At 51.1% G+C, this 22,833-nt stretch overlaps 1 protein-coding gene across 4 annotated transcripts in view; it reads left to right on the top strand.

Moving 5' to 3' along the window:
• The window catches only part of USP47 (ubiquitin specific peptidase 47), a 1,403,284-nt gene that overhangs the window by 1,067,187 nt on the left and 313,264 nt on the right, over positions 1 to 22,833 (top strand). For all 4 annotated transcript variants that reach the window (XM_078680933.1, XM_078680934.1, XM_078680932.1 and 1 more), the window contains one exon: positions 16,089 to 16,169. In XM_078680933.1, coding sequence (XP_078537059.1) covers positions 16,089 to 16,169 — 81 coding nt within the window. The remainder of the gene's footprint in view (positions 1 to 16,088; positions 16,170 to 22,833) is intronic.

Below are 22,833 nucleotides of genomic sequence, written 5' to 3'. Positions count from 1 at the left end.
TCTAGAAATTAACTCAACCAAAACTAAATACATGTCTATAAATCCGCAAAAATCTTTTAGCAAGAACCTTGCCCTGAATAATCGAAAATTAGAGTATGTGGGAAGTTTTAATTATTTGGGAATTATGTTAGATAGTAAATTATCCTGGAAAGGACAGCTAGAGAAAAACAGGATAATGTTTCGTCAAAATGCATTCCCAATACTAAAAAGGCATGGAGACAGCCAGTCCAAGGCTATCTCTCCTGCCTTGGAAGTGTTTAAAGCTAAGGCTCAGTCTGCGGTACTGTATGGGGCCGAGATCTGGGGCCCCTTTTGCAAAAATAACTTTGAACGGGAGGAAAATAAGTTTATACAGAGTTTATTGAAAATTCCAATTAGAACACCTCTGACCCCAGTACTCTTAGATAGCAACATCAAACGCACCGACCATCATGCAGCCCTAAGACCTTTTATTATATTGGATAAGGTTATGGACCACCCCGGAGCTGATTAGCTATAGAGATGGCCTGATAGAGATTATGCAGATCAATGGTTTTAAGAGCATTCCCTGGATACAGCATATCTCTTTCTGGGCGAATAAGCTAGGTCTAAGCCATTACTGGGAAGAACCCTTAAAACGTATAACTCCTTGTAAACGGTTTTTAAAACAAACATTTTGGTCCCACAAGCACAGCGGACTACTTTACAGCTCTTCTACAGGGTCACTTACCCAGAAGTTCCTTGAATTTAAAGATGAAGTCTCCTTCGAACCCTTTTTTGATGAGATAGGCCCCCCGTTAGCCAAAACCTTATTCTTAAAATATAGATATGGCATTCTGGAGATAAATGCATATACCTCTAAATGGGGGGGCTTGAACAAAGGAAACAACGCATGTACTATCTGTATGCAGAAGTCAAAGGAAAATTAGGTCCATCTACTCTTCCTTTGTCCATCATACAAAGCCGTTCGGGATCGATGGATTAGACCCTTGTGTAGGAACCCAGGTGTGAGGACTTGTAGTGAAGCTGAACGCATATTGAAATCTAATACCTCACAACTAGTGTTATTTTGTACAAGTAGATTTCTATATAATATGTATTTGATTAGAAAAAAGGTGGGACTAAAACTTTAGTAGTCCTTCGAACTTTGGGTTTGCAAGGTTAAGAGAACCACTTATATCGAAAAACAATTCTCTTTATCATTTTAAATATCTGGCTTTTAAAGTTTTTTAGTATATTTATGATATTTGATGATAGGTTTTATGGCGTAAACTGATCATGTGTACATAACTCTGACTATTCCTACCCCCAAACATTTCTTGTACCTGAGCTGCTTGAAGTTCTGTTAGGTAAAATGAATTGTAAAAATGTGTTTTTTAATTGTTCTTTATGGCTAAATTAGCCGAAATAAAGATTAAATGAATGAATATTCTCACAGTTTTTGTTTGTGATGGCTCCGCGTTGTGGTGCGGAAAAGTTCTCTGAAGAAAACTGATGTTGACGCGCTGGGGTGGGGCTTATCTGACCTCGCTGACGTCACGCCTGCAGACAACGTCAGGGCGGAGTCTACATTTCCATTGGACTCCCTCTGTGTCATGCAACTCGCACCTATTGCCATCAGTGAGGAATAAGCAGGATTTAGCCCAATTAACTCTGATGCCAGACATCTCCCCTAGTTCACGCAGTGCCGCCTTTGCCCCCAGCAATTATCTCTCTGTCCCCTAGATTCATAGGCACATCGTCCGCATACAGGGCTATATGATGTATTTGACCTCGTACCCGCAGAACCTCAAAATATCTCCCAGTCCTAACTTTCGCCGCCAATGGCTCAATGGCCAGTGAGAACAAAAGAGGGGAAAGTGGGCATTCCTGCCTCATGCCCCTGGTCACAGTGCAAGCGTCCGATATCACCCCTCCCGCCCGGACCCGGCCTGAAGAGGATTTATAAAGTAAAGCCATCAACGCTATAAAATCTATCCCCAATCCGAATCTGGCCATGACATGAAAGAGATGGGGCCATTCCAAACTGTCGAAAGCCTTCTGTATGTCAACAGCAAATATCGTGGCGCTGGCCTTGGGATAAGAGTCCGCTTCGAGTATGCGCAACAATCTCCGAACGTTGGGGCCGTATTCCGAGTAGGAATAAAGCCAGATTGGTCGAGATGGATTATGGTTGACATATAGGGCAACAGAGAGGTGGCTAGGATCCAACTTAAAATCTTATAGTCCGTGTTAAGCATGGACAGCGGGCGATATGACGTCCGATCTCACACCACTTTACCAGGTTTCAGTAGCTGGATAATAACCGCCTCTCTTGTGGACACAGGGAAATAACCCAGGTGCCGCCCCCTATTGTACAAAGTCACCAACCGCAGCACCAGCTGCTCAGAGTAAATAGCATAAAACTCGATCGGGAGCCCATCCGTTCCCAGCGTTTTGTTCTGTGCCTTGTTCTGCGCCTTGTGTTTATTAGCCGCCCGCACCTCTCGGAGTTCAATATCCCCGCCAAGCGCCTCAGCCGGTTCTCCCTCCAGTTGCAGGAGCTGGAGTTCGCGTGTAAAGCCCTCTAATTCCGCCCCCGTACTGTCAGTCTTGTTCCTGTACAACTCCTTATGGAAGGCGTAACACTGCTCATTTATTCCTGCTTGAGGGAAGCAGGCGCCTCCCTGCGTATCTCGAATCTCCAAAATTGGCGACCCCCTCCGCATTGGATTGGCCAGCCAGGCCAGCAAGGCTCCAGACTTATCCCCCTCGACATGTGCGTGTTAGATATGCCTTGTGGTCGAAGCATCTTAGGCACTCCACCTGCCCCGCCAGTACCCCCATTGCCTCTTCCAAAGCCGCTGTCCATGAGGATTTTCAGGGCGCCATTTCTCAACATCCCGCAAGTGGTTATTGGCCTCTTCTAGTGCCGCCAACAGCACTCTGCGCACTCCCACCATTTCAGACATGCAGCGCCCCCGAAGCACCACCTTAACCCCTTCGACGTTGATGACGAGCTGGGCTCATCATGAGGTAGCCTCCTGCTACGCTGATGACGAGCCCAGCTCGTCACGTAACATGCGCTTTCGCATATCTCAGCGTGCGAGCGGAATTCCGCCCGCACGCATGCGGTTAAAGGCGTCCCATTCCACTAGTGGTGTGGAGGCAGTTCCCCCGTTATCCTCAAAGTATTGGGTGATGGACGTACTCAGCGCCTCCTGAAACACTGGGTCCTCCAATATCTCTGGGCGGAGCTGGCAGGTACGTATCCAAGCTCGAATTCGCGACCAACACATCCGGAGATATACTGGATTATGGTCTGATTGTGTCCTGGCAAGATATTCACTGCTCTGCCCCCGGTCTGTCGTCCGGAGTACGCAACAATCCACCAGGCGCACGTGAAGGTCGTGCAAAGCAGAGAAATAGGAATAATCCCAGTCAACCGGATGTTGGGTCTGCCAGGTATCCACCAGGCTCCATCGGACCTGCCAAGTCCTCCTGGCTTCTGCAACCTTATAGGTGGGAGCATTAGGGAGGGGGGGGGGGGGGGTGGGAGCGGTCCACAGCCACATCTGTTACACAATTAAAACCCCCTCCCACAAAAACCGACCCGGTAAGGTAAGGTGCCAACTTCGTGGACAACTGTGCAAAGAAGGTTGGCTACTCCACGTTGGGAGCATATATACTACCCAGAACGATGTCACGCCCATCTAGTTTCCCAAGGACCACGCCAAATCTGCCCTCTGGATCTATAAGCTTTTCCCTACAATGGAAAGGCACCCTCACCCACACCAACGCTCTTCTGGCTAAAGCAGAATAAGTTGTGTAGTACATCTGACCTTGCCATCGCCACTGCAACACTGCCCCTTCCTGCGCCTGTAAGTGAGTTTCCTGTAACAGCGCAATATGCACACCTCTCTGCACTAAATATGCATGAAGCTTTTGGCGACGCCACATAGAATGCATGCTCCGCATATTGCAGGATATATACACTTCAAATCATTTGGAGAACCCAGTCCAACTGTGTTAGGAAAGCAACCCTCTGAGTTAGGTTATTGACATGCCAGGACCTAACATCCCCTGAGACTAAGAAACAACCCCAACTCCCCTACCCCAAGACAGCTACATTCCTCAAGATCTGATGACAATTCTACTGAGTCTTGTATACCCTGTGGATTGCTCCACTAGATCTTCTAATGGCAAATGTGTACCTATAGCTTTAGGTGCAGTCATTTAAACCATGCTGACCTATTGGAGTAAGCATGGGCTCTAGTCGTGTAGATATTGACTTGGTTGAAGCTGCGACTTTCTAGCAATGGAAAAGATAACTCTGTCAAATATGTTTACCTTGTTTTCCAAAGACTCATTTTCATTCCTTAACTACTTGGAGAGGGAACTCTATGAACTTACTGGTTCCTTAATATTGATAACATTTGATATTTCACAATTTGAATGAGGAGTTTAAATTGATTTTTAATTGTAAAGTTATTTGATGGCTTCTTGTGTCTCTACATGTCTAGGGGCTCAGTTGGTCTGGATGAAATTGGCTATGGTGGTTGTTCAAGTTATTTAAGCTTAATTTTATTCTGGAGTGACAGTTGTGGTTGTAGTTAAATAGTACATCTGAAAGAAACATGTTAGTTATAGATTCCTTACCTTAGAATTACCCCCATGCGTCAGACTGGATCTTTTAAGTTTTTCATCTGCAGTACCTCTGCTTGTCGGAAGGTGGCGTCGGTCGGCTCTGCATTAGTCGTTGGCGTTGTGTCGCCGGGATGACGTTGCGGCAGCTACTTAGACGCCGCCCTCATGCACTGATGCCGGTTCTTTCTTTTTCCGCACCAGCCAGCGCGGATCCGGGATGAGCAGTACCTCCAGTCACTTTTTGACTGACTTCTTTCTCGACTTTTGTCGACTTCTTTTTCGAGTCTTCGACTCCTGGTGCACGAGGGATGCCCAGCTTCAAGGCATGCGGATCCTATAACCGACTGGTGTCAGTGACGGATCTGCCCACGTGTGCCTCTTTTGCCTGGAGCGCGACCCCAATTTGTGCTCCGACTGCCGGTCGATGGCGCCGAAAGCTTTGCGGGAGCAGTCCCGAAAGCTGCTTGAGCGCCAGCAGTCGGCTCCGCGCCGTTCAAGGTCACGGTCGAGGGACCGGTCATGGAGCCACCACCATTCATCCAAGTCATCGAAGTCTTCGCTCCTCTTCGACTTCTCCTCGTCGGTCGGTCGACCCGAAGAGGGATGCCGGTGGTGCCCTGCTCCCCCCTCCCCCCCCACTGCTCCGCGTGAGGAGCACGAAGTGTTGACTCCGTGTTTCCCTCCCTTCCTGGGACCCGAAGCGACTCCCGGTCCAACTTCATACGTTCTACGAGGCAATGCATGCCATCTTTGGGCATCCCAAACCCGCTGGCATGCCTTCGGGCCCTGCTGACTCGGTTAGGGGCGCCTAGGCCTCAACCACCGACGGCTCTGGCCCTGGCGCCGCAGGCCCCCCTTGGATTAACAGCTGGATCGGTGCCAGTTGACCGGATTACACCTCCACCGGCGCAGCTTCCTCCGGCACCAATCCCGCATCCATCCCGACGTGGAGCCGGACCGGCGTTGCCCGACACTCCATCAGGCGCCAAAAGGGGTTTTTGTGCCACTGTTCACTCCTGGGGTCCCTTTTCGACCATAACGTCAAGTGACCCTCTGACCGACCAGTTAGATGAACAGGACAGGAGAGAGGAACTGGGGGATGCCAGTGGTCTAGACACCTCCCCTGATCTTGGCATGTTGTCTCCTCCTACCGTGGCTACGGAGGTGGGAGCGTTGTACGCAGTGGTGTTGCGTAGGGCGGCCGAGGCTCTCAACCTCGAGCTTCCTACGGTGGCATTGAGGACTAACGTCCTGACAGAGGTGCTTCAACCGGCTGCAAGCTCTTCGGAGCCCATGCTGCCTTTTTAATGAGGCCCTCACTGATGTCCTTTTGGGCACGTGGTCCAGGCCCAACACTGGGCCTCACATGGACAGGATGATTGCACGACGCCACCGCCCGGTCGACTCCACTTTCCTATGCCAACACCCCACCCCGCAGAGCTTGGTGGTCCAAGCCTCCAGTTCCAAGAGCGCATTCCCTACCACTCCACCGGAAAGGGAATCCAAGAAGCAGGACCATCTAGGGAAGAAGATTTTCTCTTCAGCTAGCTTAGGACTGCGGTCCGTAAACACCGCATGCCTCTTGGGCCATTATTCCCACTCTGTGTGGGATACGGTTGCGCAGGTGCTGCCTCAGTGTCCGGAGGAGGCCCGGGCAGTGCTCCGCCAGGCTGTCGCCGCTGGGAGGGATGCGGCGAAGTTTACCATCCATTGTGGGCTGGACACCTCTGACTCTCTGGGCAGGACCATTTCAAAGTCAGTAGCACTTCGTCGCTACGCCTGGATGAGATAGACTCGCTTTTCGGGGGATGTCCAGAACACCTTGATGGACATGCCCTTTGATGGCCGTCGCCTTTTTGGTGACAAAGCAGACAACCCTCTAGAGCGGTTCAAGGACTCGTGTGCTATGGCCAAGTCCTTGGGCCTCTCCACCCGCCCTGCGCACTCTGCTTTTTGCCCCTTTCGTGGCTACGAAAGGTGTGTCCCGCTACGTCTCCGCCCAGAGCAACAGGCCGCAGCAAGTTACCCAAACTTCGTGCGGCCGGGGACGTGCTAACAGCCGTCGTGGTTCTAGGGCCCTGCGGACAGGCCAGTACACCAACCCCCGCCCCCTCTGCAGCAGCCTCCAAACCATCCTAGTCTGACATTTTAGGCCATCAAACGCCAGTGGGCGGCAGGATTCTCCATCACCACCCCCAATGGCGCACCATCACGATGCACAGGTGGGTTTTGCAGACAGTCCGAAGGGGCTACTCCCTCCCCTTTGGGCCTACCCCTTCAGCCATGCCACCGCAATACCACAGCATATCGGAGGATCACCGGGCCCTTCTCCAGCAGGATGTTACGGCTCTTTTGCCCAAGGGAGCCATTGAACGTGTTCCTGTCCTAGAAGTAGGCCGTGGTTGTTATTTCCACTAATTTATGGTCCCCAAGAAGAAGGGCCTGCGTCCTATCTTGGATCTCAGGAACGTCAACTGCTTCCTCCGGAAGGAGAAGTTCAAGATGTTGACGCTTAAGATGAACAAGTTACTTACCTTCGCTAAGTATATATCTGTAAGAACATTAGTTATAGATTCCTTACCGCCCCACCCATCCTCCCCGTTCTGCAATCTGATTTCTAGGGTTAAGTTTATCCTTTCAGGGCCCTAGTTTTGTGTACCAGTGGTCAGTGTCTTGCATGGCTCTGCGTTTCTGGTGCCGAAAGTCGTGTATAGAACTTACGTCATCCAGGCGACACGACTCCAACGGCGAACGCGGAGCCGACCGAAGCCACCGTCCTAGGCGCAGAGGTACTACTGACGAAAAACTTTCTGGATCCAGTCTGACACCTGGGGGCACATCTAAGGTACGGAATCTGTAACTAACTAATGTTTCTTACAGATATATCGTTACCGAAGGTAAGTAACTTGTTGTTTGAAAAACTTTGAATTAAACAGTTAAACAAAAAGCTATTTAGCTGCAGAATCCTAACCTGTGGGGGTTGAGGTTGTTTGTCTCTGATGTATTGAGGTCTGTCCTGCTCTCCAAACTGGGCCAAGCACTACCTCGTCAGCACTTGATTCTATGTACAAGCAAAAGTGAGCAGTTATAGGCTGGTGAGTAGTGCAGGGATGCCAAGCTCAACACTCGAATAAAACACAGAAGCGCAATAGGTGATTGTCCACCCTGGTAGTTCACTTTCAAGAAACCCTTTTTCTCCCTTTCAGTGCCTTGTGGCCTCCCAAAGCCTAAAAGTGGATGGCTGTGACTAAATATAGGGCTTCTTCTTTCACAATATAACTCTGGGTTAGTGCTTCATGGTGTTCAAAAATGGTTGTTGTTCGACCTGACAGCATTAGGGTGGTCTTCCACCAAGTTTTTGCCTTCCTCATCCACTTATTCTGACACTGTTTTTGTTTTGCTGCCATTAGGACTCTGAGCACTTTACCACTGCTAACCTGTGCGTGCTAAAGTGCATGTACTCTCTCCCTAAAACATGGTGATATTGGTTCATCCCCAATTGGCATATTTAATTTACTTATAAGACCTTAGTAAAGTGCACCACATCTGCCCAGGGCCTGTAAATTAAATGCTACGGTGGGCCTGCAGCGCATATTGTGCCACCGACTGAAGTAGCCCTCTAACCGTAAATCAGGCCTGCCGTTGCAGAGCCTGTGTGTACAGAGTAGACTGCCATTTTCATCTGGTAAAATAAACCTTTTGCCAGGGCCATACCTTCCCGTGTTGTACACATAAGTCACCCCTAGGGTAGGCCCTAGACAACCCAAAGGTTAGGGTGGAATGCTTTTAAAAAGCAGGACATGTACTTTTAAGTTTTGCATGTCTTTGTAGTAAAAAACTCTTAAATTAGTTTTTAACTACTGTAATGCCATTCTCCCATAGGATAACATTGGTATTACCTTATTACATATTATAAGTGTAACTCCCAGTTGTGAAGGTATAGACTTTTCAAGTTTGGTGTCTCTGGAATCCCAAATTGAAATCCAAACTCCTGCTGAAGTCACATTTTAAATAGCAATTCTGAAAATGGCACTTTTAGAAAGTTGCTATTTTCTTACTTTATCCATTTTGCCCCTGTTGCCTATTTTCTGATCACATGTCTGGTCTGGGTGGGCTTTGTGTATTCACCCTAGACAGCTACACACAATGGAAGCTTTGGTGTGACTTGATGGGCCATCCTAGCAGGCTGGGAGGGAGGAGCTGGACCCAGCCTCACTTACAGCTGAATAGGCTGTGTCCTGTCCCCACAAAAGGGGCTTCATACCCCCCGTAGTGAGTCTCAAGCCAGGGCAGGAAGGATGGACCACTGTGCACTTTAAAGGCATGTCTATGAAGTCTCCCACACTTCAAAGTAACAACTGAGTATAAGTACTGGACCTCTAATTTGTGAAGACTTTTCCAAGTAGAAGGGCTGCTGTGCTGCTGAAAGGACTGCCACTCTGCTGCATTCTTGCTTTGCTGTGCAGACCTGCTGCCCTCCTGCCTGGGTGAGAAGGTCTAGGCCTGCATCACTTGAACCCAGAGTAACTCCAAGGGCTATCTGGCTGGCCTCCTGATCTTAAGTCTCAGGGATATATAAAGACTTCCAACCAACCTGCTTCTGCACCTAGACCCTGCCATCTGTGAGTCTGCCCTGCCAAGTGGTGCCACCCTAGTCCTTGACCCTTGAAAGTGGACCTAAGTAATATCTCCATTGAAACCGATGCATCCTCTGCTGAGTGACGCATCCCCAAGTAGAACCGGCGCATCTTCTCCGCTGAGAAGCACATCTTCGAACAGAACCGAAGCATTTTGTGGATTGGACCTATTGCAAAGGGCTATTATCGCTGGAGCGTCCTGCATCTGGGACCGACACATCGCATTCCGAACTACTGCTGCGCCAAGCTTTACCTGGTGCAAGCTTCTCGCATCCTCGTCAATGAATATCCGCATTATAGCTTCACCGCTCATCCGAACCGACCGATTGCATGTGCTATGTCTCACATTCTTTTTTTTTTTCCCCCACAGTGAAATAGAAGAAGAAACAGACCCCACATTTTCATCGAAGTAATGGTCAATAGATTTCAGCAGTTCAGAGCGGGTTTTAGGATTGCGGAGATACCAGGGATTTATGGGAGCCACTCTACCCTCGCCACCCACCCCAGCCTCAACACAAAGCCACAGAGGGGAGTGATCAGAAATGCCCCTTGGAAGATGACGAATCTCTCTGATGGAGGAAGATTGCGCTGCTGGCATTAAAAAATAATCTAACCTGGATGGGCCCCGGAGTGAAAAGTATATTGCAGCTGCGTAGGGTGCATCAACCTCCAACTATCTATAAGCCCAAAGGTGTCCAGTAGGTCAGTCAGCCATAATTGAGACCTAGCTAAATCCCTAGGAGGGTAGCGATCCAAAGTGCCAGAGACCACGGAGTTAAAGTCTCCACCCAGGATCAGAAGACCATCAGGAAGCCCCAGTATGAGCCGTCCAAGGTCAGCAAAGGTCGACACCTGCAGGCCCGGAGGGACATACAGTGTGAGTATAGAAAGTGTCTTACCCTCCCATCTACCAGTGAGCGCAGCGTAGCGCCCCCTGTCGTCGAGTATTACCTCATCAATTTCAAAAGTGAGAGAGGACCGGATTAGAATACCCACCCCTCTGGAGCCGGAGGTGAATCCATAGTGAGCGACTAGTCGTATCCACGTCTATTCATAGCCTGGCATGCGTTACCAATTAAATGCGTTTCTTGCAAAAGAACAATATCGGGGAATGACGTCTAAGGAACTGCAACACAGCCCCTCGTTTTATCCTGTCTCCCAAACCATTGACATTCCAGGACAGCAGTCTCAACTCACTACTCCCCATCCCCGAGAAGGAACCAGAGCACACCCCTCACAGGACCCAATGATCGACACAGATGAGAAAACAATACGATGCCTTGTGAAAAGGAACAAACACACGAACACCCCCCACCACCCCCCAACTTAAGCCCGTTACAACGCCCCCCACCCTGCACCACTGCGTACGACTCAAAAGCCACCCCAACTTGCAGTGTGCCTGTCGCCCAATCATGAAACTAATCTACACAAAGAACCCAGGAGGAGGAACAGTCCCCTTATACCCCCGCCACCCTCGGGCCAACCTAAAATAGAACAAAAGAACAAATATCCAAACTCAGCTGACAAACAGTTGGAAAGTTCAGACGTCGGGAACCACAATGTCACTCCTGCTCCAGCGAGCCACCGTCGGCGCCACCGGGGTGCTCAGTTCGATCATCTCTTTTTGGTAAGGAATCAAGCCAGTCACTGACATTGTCCGGACGATCAAAGAAAAATGTTCGTTCCTCATATTCAATCCGAAGTCTGGCTGGAAACAACATGGCGTACTTAAGGCCTAAATCGCGCAGCCGTCGCTTCACTCCCTGAAACCCTATTCTCTGCCGCTGAACCAGTGGAGTAAAGTCGGGATAGAAGTTCACAGTTGCGTTTTCAAACTTCACAGGGCCGCTCTCCCGAGAAGCTCGAAGGATAGCGTCTCTATCCCGAAAGTGGAAGAGTTTGGCAATAATGGGTCTCGGGGGGTGGGGGGGGGCACCCGGCTTCAGCTTCCCGCCCGGAAATCGATGGGCCCGTTCGACAGCAAAGAATTTACTGAGTCCGGCGGGGGCGAGGTAATTCAGGACCAGATCTTCCACCAGGAGGTCGGTGGCGGAGTCCTCGGGATTTTCAGAATCCTCAAGCCGACGGGCCATCAAGTCCTGTGAAGAACGCAAGTTGCCGATCTCAGTCTGTACGTCCGTGACATCAGTAGTCAGGCTGGAGGTCTTCAAATCCAACGCCTTGACCCTCTCATTAGTCTTCGCCAGGTCCGCTCTAATCAGCGTGACATCGACAGGCACCATATCAATCTTGGAGGCGAGGGCCTCGTACTGTTGTCCCATGGAGGCCTTCATACTGGTGATGGCACTCATGAAGTCCTGAAGCGATACCTTCGTAGGCGCAGCAGGATCTACCATGGGGTCTTCAGGAGTACGGCCAGAGCCACTGGGGGATCCTTTAGGATGGGTGTAGCGATCCATCACGTTGGTTTGAGTACGTCCCCCTCGGAGAGGCGTTTTTGTCTTGCGCCTCTCGGTGTCCGGTCTGCTGGCCATATTGGAAATAGGGCCCCGGAGGGGCCCTCGAGACCTGGTGAAAATGGCCGATCGCAATGAGGCCAAAAGTATACGAAAGTGGGCCAAATTAACGAAAATGCCAATAGGGCTGGAGGCCCAACGCGCACGGAAGAAGATACTCAGCAGTAGAGCGAAGCCAAGCCGGATCGGGGGTGGATCTGAGAGAATGCCAGTCAAGGAGAACCCGGGGTAGGAAAGCAAAACTGAAAGTTGAAATGAGGCCGCCTGGGGGAAGACCCCTCTGGCTGTTGTTGTTCAACTACTCCTCGGTCAGCAGAGCAACAGGGCCCCGGCCTCGTCCCGGGGCAGGCCGTAAAAGTTCGAGTCGATGTAGAAGCGGCTCCCGACGTCCGATTTCAATTTTGAAACGAATATTCAGGTCAGCCAAAGGTTGCCTTCAAAAGCCCATCTTCAGAATCAGGATATAGTCAGGATATTTGCGAAGGGCGGCTCACGCGACCATCTTGGATGCCCCGCTATACCAGTGATGTCTCACATTCTTGACACCAGAATTAACATCAAGCCCCATCGGCAGGATCCTCAACGTTGATACATCAGGACTTTGCACCGCAGTCGCACCTCACTTCGGTACCGACGCATCACCTCTGCTGCACGACGCATCTTTGATGCGGATCCTCAAAAGCACTTGTCAACCTCTTCCTCGTGCGCACAACATGTTTGGATCCTCTTATAAAGAACCGCAGGCTTATCGACAGACTTAAAGCATTTGTCGACAGGGCTGACATGGGCTTGCTCATGGCTACAGATGAGGGGCAGGAGGAAGAGAGTGACCCTCTCCCAGACCTGCTTACTCAGAACCCTGATGATGGGTCAGTAGATGGTGTAGTCTTTGCTGACAGCCTCTCTGAACATCAGCAACAGGACTGCAGACAAGTTCTTCAGTCCTTCAGACATCTGTTTTCCCTGACCCCAAGTCAGACAAACTGGTGCACCCATGAGGTGAACATTGGTGACCGTCTGCCTGTCAAGAGTAAAATCTACAGGCAACCTGACCATGTCAGGGACTGCATTAGGACAGAGGTCCAAAATATGTTGGAGCTGGGAGTTATTGAGCCCTCAGAGAGCCCTTGGGCCAGTCCAGTAGTCCTGGTGCCAAAACCTCACACCCAAGATGGTAAGAGAGAGATGAGGTTTTGTGTGGACTACAGAGGTCTCAATGCTGTCACTAGGACAGATGCCCATCCCATCCCCAGGGCAGATGAGCTCATTGATAGATTGGCTTCTGCCAAGTTCTTGAGCACACTTGAACTGACAGCAGGCTACTGGCAAATCAGATTAGCTGAGCATGCAAAAGCCAAGACAGCATTTTCGACCCCAGGAGGACATTATCAATTTGTGGTCAATCAATCAATTTATATAGCGCGCGACTCACCCGCTAGGGTCTCAAGGCGCTGGGGGGGGGAGGGGTCCGTTACTGCTCGAAAAGCCAGGTCTTGAGTTGCTTCCTGAAGGAGAGATGGTCCTGGGTCAGCCGTAGGTGGATGGGGAGGGAGTTCCATGTCTTGGCTGCCAGGTAGGAGAAGGATCTTCCTCCGGCGGTGGCTCTGCGAATGCGTGGAATGGTGGAGAGGGTGAGGCTGGTCGATCGCAGCTGGCGGGTGGGCGTGTAGAAAGTGAGGCGGTTGTTGAGGTCCTTGGGGCCCAGGTCGTGGAGAGCCTTGAGTGCGTGGGTGAGGAGTCTGAACTGGATCCTCTTGCTGACGGGGAGCCAGTGCAGGTCTCTCAGGTGGGCGGAGATGTGGTTGTGGCGGGGGATGGCCAGGACGCGTCGTGCGGAGGCGTTCTGTATGCGCTGGAGTCTTTTCTGTAGTTTGGCTGTGGTTCCCGCGTAGAGGGTGTTCCCGTAGTCCAGTCGGCTGGTGACGAGTGCCTGGGTGACCTTCTTCCTGGTTTCGGTGGAGATCCATCGAAAGATCTTTTGGAGCATGCGCAGGGTGTTGAAATAGGATGACGAGACGGCATTGACTTGTTTGGTCATCGAGAGGGAGGAGTCCAGGATGAAGCCCAGGTTTTGTGCGTGGTCCGTTGGCTTGGGGGTGGTGCCCAGGGCAGGGGACCACCAGGAGTCGTCCCAGGCGTAGGGGGATTATCCTAGGATGAGGACTTCCGTCTTGTCTGAGTTTAGTTTCAGGCGGCTGTTCTTCATCCACTCAGCGACATCTTTCATTCCTTCGTGTAGGCTGGCTCTGGCGGTGGCGGGGTCGTTGGTGAGGGGGGATCAGCTGGGTGTCGTCGGCGTAGGAAATTATGTTAAGGTTGTGTTGGCGTGCGATGGCCGCGAGGGGGCTCATGTAGACTTTGAAGAGGGTATGGCTGAGCGAGGATCCTTGAGGTACGCCGCAGATGACTCAGGACTATGGACACTGGGGACTGAGACACCCCGACACCGAGCTCCACCTGCACCGAAGACCAGCACTCCACGAGATCTGCGTGGGGCCTTTCTGCTTGTGTTCTGCTCGACGCGTTGTCCGGTTGCTGGCCCGTTGGCTAGTAGCCCTCTGATGACGATCCTTGTGAAAATCCATCGCTGGTCTGGTTGCTCCAGACTGGCCCTCGCTTCCCTGAAAAGGTGAAGTACCTCAGACCCTCCTGGTCTGCACCAGAAGCCTTTTGTGTATCCTGCGTGGGTTGCCTTTGCTTAGGCTTGTTGGCTCCAATCTTGAAGTCGACCCCTCCATCTGCGAGAACCTTCGTGGGACAACTTCTCTCCAGCACCTGGTCGTCCTCGACGCCTCCTGGTCCGCGTGGCTGCAACAACAAGCTTCACGACAGCACCTGATTTGCTCCTCGACGACATCTAGTTCTTTCCTGGTTCCACTCTGTCACTGGCTAGTGACCTAGACTCTGTCCCCTCTGCTTTCAGGTCTTCTTCAACTCCGATCCACCCTTGGATCCACCCGGACATCTTCCTCCGGAACGTCTGCAGCATCTTCTTCCGAGGCTCCATAGGAAAAGACGAGAAAACCCGACACACTTTGACACCTATGCACCCACAGCCCGTGGGTGAGGTAGCGCGAGTACTATGGTGCTCCTGTAGGGATTGACTATCCTAGTGTCCAGTTTTGCTACTTGTGTAATACTAGTTAGACCGGAAGTGTTCTAAAACTTAATTACTTACCTTTTTACGTTCCATTGACTTTCTATCGACTCTCGTGTGAGAGTACTGACTCTGCACGCGCCGCCTGTGGGCCTCCTACTCCTAACCTAAGGGTCAGGTAGTGTAGCCCCAGCGATCCTCTAGGCCCTAGGCCTTTCCTTTTCCCGGATCGTGGTTCTTATACCACTTACTTAGTATATGGTTTTACGCGCCCCTAGGGCCTAACTGTAAATTGTGCTATTTAAAGTATTTCTCAGTGTAACTTATGTGCTTTGGCCTCTGATCTCATAAAGAGTTCAGAGGAGTGTGTTAGTAAATAAATAAATATATATATTTTATATATCCTGTGTGGTGTCCTTTCACTTGGTATTCCAGGGGGTACATATGGTAAAACAGCTGGCTTTACACGCCCTCAAGAGTCTTTTAGCCTAAGACTGTTCTGTCCACGCTAACTCTAGGATAGCTGGTCTATAAGGTTGACTTACAACCATCACCATAAGGGTTGTTTGGACTGGTGCAAGGTGCTCACTAGAATAGTGAACATCATATATCAGGCCAACTTCTCACAATGTGCACTTCTGTCAGTGTGGGTTTTTGTGACAGTAACGTGCAGGATGAAATGTGTGTGTCCTTCAGGATATCATAGCTTTTCAAGCTCATACAGTGAGGTGCTTCAACTCTGAACTAGTAATAAGACCGAAATAAAAGAACTGTTGCCTGTGTTCTTGTCTGTAGACGTGTAATCTTTAGCTAGGTTTGATCTTTGGCCACTGGCAACTTGGTCAGATTCAAAAACGAGTGAATGGCAAAGTTACAATTTTTCAATCATTTCTGCCTTTCAGTCGATTCTAAATTCTTGCATGACCTACCTTTCTTTCGAACTCAGAAACAGGCCTGAGAAGCGCGCGTTGTCCCCTGGACTTCCAAAAGTTATTGGAAAGTGTAGCTAGGGTAAAAGAATAGTGAAAGGTTGCTATTTTGAACATCTTTTTCTATTGTGTTTATTACAAAAACTGCACTCTTTCATTTCACCCACACTAAGTGCATTCGAAAGTGGGGTAAGGTGTTTTGTGACTGTTTTGAGTTGGGCAATGCTGCTACTTTAATATTGCCACGTGTGCTACTCAGTATATACACTTTGAAGTGCTTGCAATGACATATTTGGTGTGCATTACATTTTTGTCTTTTTTTAATAATCATTTTAATTTTCAGATCACGATTCGACTCGGCAGAGCACTGAAGAAAGGGGAATATCGGGTCAAAGTTTTCCAGCTATTATTAAATGAGCCTGAGGTAGGTTAAACCATAATCAATATTTATCATTTGGACTTGATTTAAGGGATTGCTTACATCCCCTGACTTCATGTGGCATTTTTCTTTCACTTAGTAGTGGATCTTGTAAAGCTAAATGTCTATTTACAAATAAGTGTTGATAGACATAACCTAAGAGGAATTCCGGGATCTGTTAGATTTTAAATGTTGTGAGTTTCTTTTAGCGACTGGCTTTTACCAGTCTTATCCATGGCGCTGCATTTCTTGTGCATTCATTGCAGAAATGAACATGCACCTCTGGTGTCACATTTTTTGGAACACAATCACACGCCCTCTGATCTAAGATGGCAAGTGATTGAATTGGTAAAAACTCCACGCAGGGGAGGTGACATTACGAACATGTTAAGCCAAACCGAATGTCGTTGGATGTTCTGATGTGACAGTATCAAGTAAGGGGCTCAACAGTCTAGAAGAATGTACGGCTGTACTGTTCAGCTAAGCTGTTGCGTAAACTGAGATCTGTTTTTTCCTGTGATATGGAGACAATGTCTTGTCATTTAAGCTGTTCCAAACCGATTTTTCTTTAAGACTTTTGCTATGCACAAGCTTTCTGTTTCTGTGTAACAATGTCTCCTATTCTCTCTGAATATGTTTTATTAAACACATATGAAAATATATCTGATATGGGTATTGGTTTATTACATGTTTATACTCTAGAGCTTTCCTGTAATCATTGTCAAGCTATCAATACCACAGACAAAATTATTGCACTCGATTTATCTATGTAAATGGTTCTGTGTAAAAATATGTTGGAGTCCGATTGTAGGCCATAGAGTCAATACTAATACTTGGCGGAATATCGAATACTGACCGCCCATTTTGTATGTACAATTTTCTTATTGTTATGAACTTTTTTAAGTAGTCAAATGCAATGCTGTACATTTTGAAAATATATGTTCATGATACAGGCACACAACCAGTAAATAAGTAGATGATGTTGCTTAATATTTCATGCTTTTCAAATATTTTTGAATTCTACTATGTAACCATAGAGGTACAATGCATGTTGTGTTGCCGATGGTATCTGAAAGAAACAGGTTAGTATTAGGTTCCTTACCTTAGAATATCCCCAGGCGTCAGACTGGATCCGGAAATTTTTGGTAGCAGTACCCATGCACGTCGGTAGGAGTCGTCCGCGGCTCGGCGTCCGTCATCGGCGTCGTGGGCGCCGTGATGACGTCGTCGGAGTACTTAGACGCCGCCTCTGCGCGCTGACGTCAGTTCTTCTCTTTTCCGCGCCAGCAAGCGCAGATCCGGAAAAAGTTGTACCCTAGTCAATTTTTGACTAACTTTTTACGATCCTTTTTTATCTACTTTCGAAGTCTCACGACTCAGACGGTGCCTGTGGGAATGCCCGGGTTCAAGCCCTGCGCCGACTGCAACCGACTGATTTCGGTCACCAACCCCCATCGCCGGTGCCTGCACTGTCTAGGCCCGGACCACAACGACAAATCCTGTTCCGACTGCCGGGCCCTGACATCTAAGGCTAGATGGGAGCGGTACCGCAAGCGACTCGAGCTCCGGCAGTCCGCCCCGCGCCGCTCGAGGTCCCGGTCCGAAAGGAGGTCGCGGGGCCCGAGTCACCACAGTTCCGGGAGTCGTCATCGGTCTTCGGGCTCAAAGTCTTCAGGTAAGAGGCACAAGAAGTCGAAGAGGCACCATCGCTCTTCTGACTCCCAACGACGCTCGTGCGATGCGGCCGGGGGTTTGGGCGACTCCGCCCAAGCGGCTCCGCTGGAGCCGCAGGTGTCGCGGCCTGCTCCATACCCGCCGTTCGCTGGGCAGAACGCGATGCCGAGGGAGATTGATGACTTCTTCATGGCCATGAGGTTGCTCGACCCAGCCCCATCTTTTGAGCCTGAGTACCAGGCGATGGGTGATGAGGGGGATTGGCAGGGGTCTGAGGACCCTCTGGCATGTGAGTGTCAGTCTTCTGCGGACTGGAAAGGAGAGCTTGGGAATGCCAGTGGTCTGGACACTTCGTCCGACACTGGTTTTGTCTTTCCTCCTAGCGTGGCTACGGAGGAGGGGGCTGCCTATAGCGTGGTGCTGATGAGGGCAGCCAAGGCCTTGGGCCTTGAGCTCCCCGTCGCGGCCGTGAGGACTAACCTCTCCTCACTGAGGTCCTTAAACCGCAGGCAAGCTCGGCCAAGCCTCTGCTGCCGTTTAATGAGGCCTTATCAGACGTTCTTCTAGGCACTTGGTCCAAGCTCGCCACAGGTCAGCCTGTGGATAGGAACGTGGCCAGGCGCCACCGCCTGGCTCCGGGGGACCCTTGCTTTCTGTCTACCCACCCCACTCCCGAGAGCCTGGTCATCAAGGCCTCTAATTCCCAGACCGCATTCCCGTCGGCTCCCCCCGACCGGGAATCCAAGAGGTACGAGCAATACGGAAAGAAAGTATTCTCCTCCCTGAGTTTAGGATTGCGGTCAGTCAACACCCCATGCCTCTTGGGCCGCTACACCCACTCTCTGTGGGATACGGTCGCGGACGTGCTGCCAGAAGGACCGGTGGAGGTCCGGGCTAAACTCGGGCAAGCCCTTGTGGAGGGTCGAAATGCGGCGCGTTATTCCATCCGGTGTGGGCTGGACACTACTGACTCACTAGGCAGAGCGATGGCAACGACGGTGGCGATTCGTCGACACGCCTGGTTGAGGTCTGCCAACTTCTCGGCTGATGTCCAAAACACACTTATGGACATGCCGTTTGATGGCCGTCGCCTCTTTGGCGATAAGGCAGACCATGCGCTTGAGCGCTTTAAGGACTCCAGGGCTACGGCCAAGTCCTTGGGCCTCTCGGCCCCGCACCAGCAAACGGCTGCCTTTCGCCCCTTTCGTGGCCAAGGAAGGGGTGCCCCCACACGTCCTGCCAGCCACGGGCCGCAGACTACCATCCAGCGCGGTGGCGGACGTGGAAACCGCCGAGGCGGCGGTCGGGGACAACGGCGAGGCCAGTCCACACCTCCCCCTGCAGCATCAGCCTCAAAACCCTCCTAGTCCGTGCTTTCAGGTCCATGTGACGCCAGTGGGGGACAGGGTTCGCCATCACCACTTCCACTGGCGCACTGTCACGTCAGACATGTGGGTGCTGCAAATCGTCCGAAGGGGCTACTCCCTCCCCTTCGAGACGACCCCTCCAGCCATGCCACCGCAATACCACCACGTGTCGGGGGATCACTTGCAACTTCTGCAAGAGGAAGTTACGGCCCTCTTGGTCAAGGGGGCCATCGAGCGCGTTCCTGGGCCGGAAGTAGGGTGTGGTTGTTACTCCCACTACTTTCTGGTACTCAAGAAGGGCAAAGGCGGCCTACGCCCTATCTTGGACCTACGGAACGTCAATGGCTTTCTCCCCGGAAGGAGAAGTTCAAGATGGCTCAGGTCTTAGCTGCCCTAGACCCTGGAGACTGGATGGTAGCGTTGGACTTGCAGGGCGCTTATTTTCACATCCCCGTCCTGCCGGCCCACCGGCGTTACCTGCGGTTAATTGTAGGCCACGAGCACTTTCAGTTTACCGTGCTCCCCTTCGGCCTTACCAGCGCCCCTCGGGTGTTCACGAAAGTGATGGCGGTGGTCGCAGCTCATCTGCGCAGGTTAGGGGTTTCAGTCTTCCCCTACCCTGACGACTGGTTGTTGAAGGCGGGCTCGCCCCAGACAGCCGTCAGCCACCCCAGACTACGGCCGACCTCCTGCACCTGCTGGGTTTCTCCATCAATGTGCGAAGTCACACCTGTGTCCCTCTCAGAGGCTCCTCTTCATCGGAGCGGTTCTGGACTCGGCGCAGTTTCGGGTTTATCCTCCAGAACAGCGGGTTCGGGATATTCAGGCTCTGATTCCGATCTTTCAGCCTTTATCCCGAGTGTCGGTCAGGTTGGCGCTGCGGCTTCTGGGGCTGATGGCCTCCTGCATCCTTCTGGTGCATCACGCCCGGTGGCGGATGCGGGCTCAGCAGTGGGACCTGAAGTTTCAGTGGGCCCAGCATCAGGGCAACTTGTCCGACCATGTCTTGATCTCGGAGGGCACTGCAAGACAGTTGCAGTGGTGGCTCACGGACCACGATTGGGTCAGCGGCAGATACCTCTCCCTACCCCAACCGGAGCACGTAGTTGTGATGGACGCGTCCATGTGGTACTGCAACATACAGGGCGGGGTGGGGTCGTGGACCCTATGCCAGGAGGCTCTGCGCCTCTGGCGGTGGCTGGTACATCAGGGCGTTGTAGGAGAGTGGGGTCTGCAATCCTATGGTCACCCCAGATTTTTGCTTTTTGCTTCACTGGTGTACGACTTTCCCTGGCTGTGGGCATGCTAATCAGACCCACAGCCTAGCTGTTCTCTCTCTAAATTGACAACCATGTACCTTAGGTGCATTTACCAATTGGTACTGGGCCACCTTATCAGTCCCTGTACAGTATACCTTAGGTATCCAGGGCATAGGTGTACCAGGGCCTACCAGGGGCTGAAGCATGTATTATGCCACCCCTGGCTGGCCATCTAAAATAGACACAACTGGCTGCACGACAGCTGGGGCAAGGTGGTGTAATCACCCTTTGCTGTAGATATAGTATACCTATATCTAACCCTAAAATGGACACATATATTCCTATCAGTCACTCCTATAGCAGGCCTTATCAATCCTGAAGGCAGTGCTTGGAATTATGTGAGATGGTGCTCTGGCATGAGCTGAGCCCGTTTGCAGCTTGCGGAACCAAGTCCTAATAGCTGTTCCATGATAAGGCTATACCATATACTCTTAAGTGCATTATAATCCTCGCGGTTAAATGCTAACTCTGGTATAGCATTATCAAAACATGTCGAGTAAGGTGTCATACGATTGGAATACTACCCCCTCGCCAATTCTGGCGACGGGGATAGCATTCTACCCTTCTAGAGGGACACGACATGTATGTAACTGTGAACCCCGGTTAAAGTTAACTCGAGCCTTGGCATCACAAAATGGATGCCACCACCACAGACACAAGTCTGACCTCCTGCTGCTGGGAGTCCTTCCAGCGAGGGAGGCTTGGACAAAGGGTTTCCTGCCTTGGGAGGTGCTAGCACCACCCCAGACAGGATTTTGTGTATTGGGTAGGATAGGCCTGAAAGGAATGAGACATGCCCGGGGCACACAAGGTGTCCTGTGCATACACCGGTTCAAACCAGTTGCTGGGGCATCCCTGCCCCAGCTCTGGCGGGAAACCGGACAAAGGATAGGGGGTGTACCCACCCCCCTTCCTGGTCCCACCCAGGGGAGGGACCTAGTCAGTAGTGCAGCCCCCTTTAGCAGGATAAAGGTAGGAGCTGGTCCCATTCCAAGTTAGATTAATCCTGAACTACTCTACAAGAAGAAACTCTGGACTTCGACATTCTGCTCCACAGAAGACTGAAGAAGTCTCCCTTGTGGGCAAGGAGTGTCCACCCTGCACAAGCAGGCACCATCAAGCGTCCAGCGGCTTCACTTTGTCGTCTTCCCTTGAGACCCGGATTCCCAGACCTCTCCGACCTCAACTCACATCTACAGCAAAGCTGAGACCCGTGGGTGTGACGAGACATGTGGGACCGGCCATCTTGGAAGAGACTGCACTTCGCTTCCAGCATGACTCCCGAGGTAAACTCGACCAAGTGCTTTGGGGACTGAGAAGCCCCATCCCCGAGCAGCCCCTGCACCGAAGATCAGCCCTCCAGCATCCACGAGATCTGCGTGGGGCCCTTCTGCTTGATTGCTGCTCGACGCGTTGTCTGGTCACTTGCCGGCTGGCTAGTGGCCTCCTAGACGACGAACCTTTGAATCTTTGCTGCTGGTCTGGTTGCTCCAGACTGGCCCTTGCTCCCTTCCAAAAGAGGGGCACCCCGGACTCTCCTAGTCCGCACCAGACGCTTTCTCCACTCACCGCGTGGGTTGCCTTTGCCAAGGCCTATTGACGCCGATTCCGGATCCAACACCGCCGACAGCGAGAGCCTGCGTGGGACAGCTCGTGCCTCCATCCTGGTCGTCGAAGACACCTCCTGGTCCACGTGGCTGCAGAGTCAAGCGTCCACTCTTCACCTGATCGCGACGACGACATCTGGTTCCTTCCTGGTTCCACACCAGTCACTGGCTAGTGACTTTGAACATTGTCCCCTCTGCTTTCAGGTCTTCTTCTTCACCGATCTACCCTTGGATCGCACCGGACATCTTCCTCCTGGTCGCCTGCAGCATCTTTTCTTTCAGGCTCCATAGACTTCAACGCGAGAACCCGACACGACTAAGCACCTATGCACCTGCAGCCCGTGGGTGAGGTAACGAGAGCATTTCGGTGCTCAAGGGTAGTTTAACTGTCCAAGTGTCCAGTTCCACAGTCGTTTTAGTCCTACCTAGTCAGGATTGTCCGTACTCACCTTTAACTTGAACTGTACTGTCCATAGACGTTGTTACGCAACTCGCGTGTGGGTTCACACTCTGCACACGCGTTCCGTGGGCCTCCTATTACTTACCTAGAGTTAGTGTAGCGTGGTCCCATCGATCCTACAGCCTCTGGACAGCTCCATTCCTTCTATTGACTTTCACATTCCACTTACTTAGTATATGGTTTGTCGTGCCCCTAGGGCACCATTGTAATTTTGTGCAACTTATCGTATTTTTCCCAAGAGAT

This window comes from Lissotriton helveticus, chromosome 3_1 (assembly GCF_964261635.1).
Source record: "Lissotriton helveticus chromosome 3_1, aLisHel1.1, whole genome shotgun sequence".
In the NCBI taxonomy this organism is placed as follows: Eukaryota; Metazoa; Chordata; class Amphibia; order Caudata; family Salamandridae; genus Lissotriton; species Lissotriton helveticus.
This window is presented reverse-complemented; position numbering and strand designations above follow the sequence as displayed.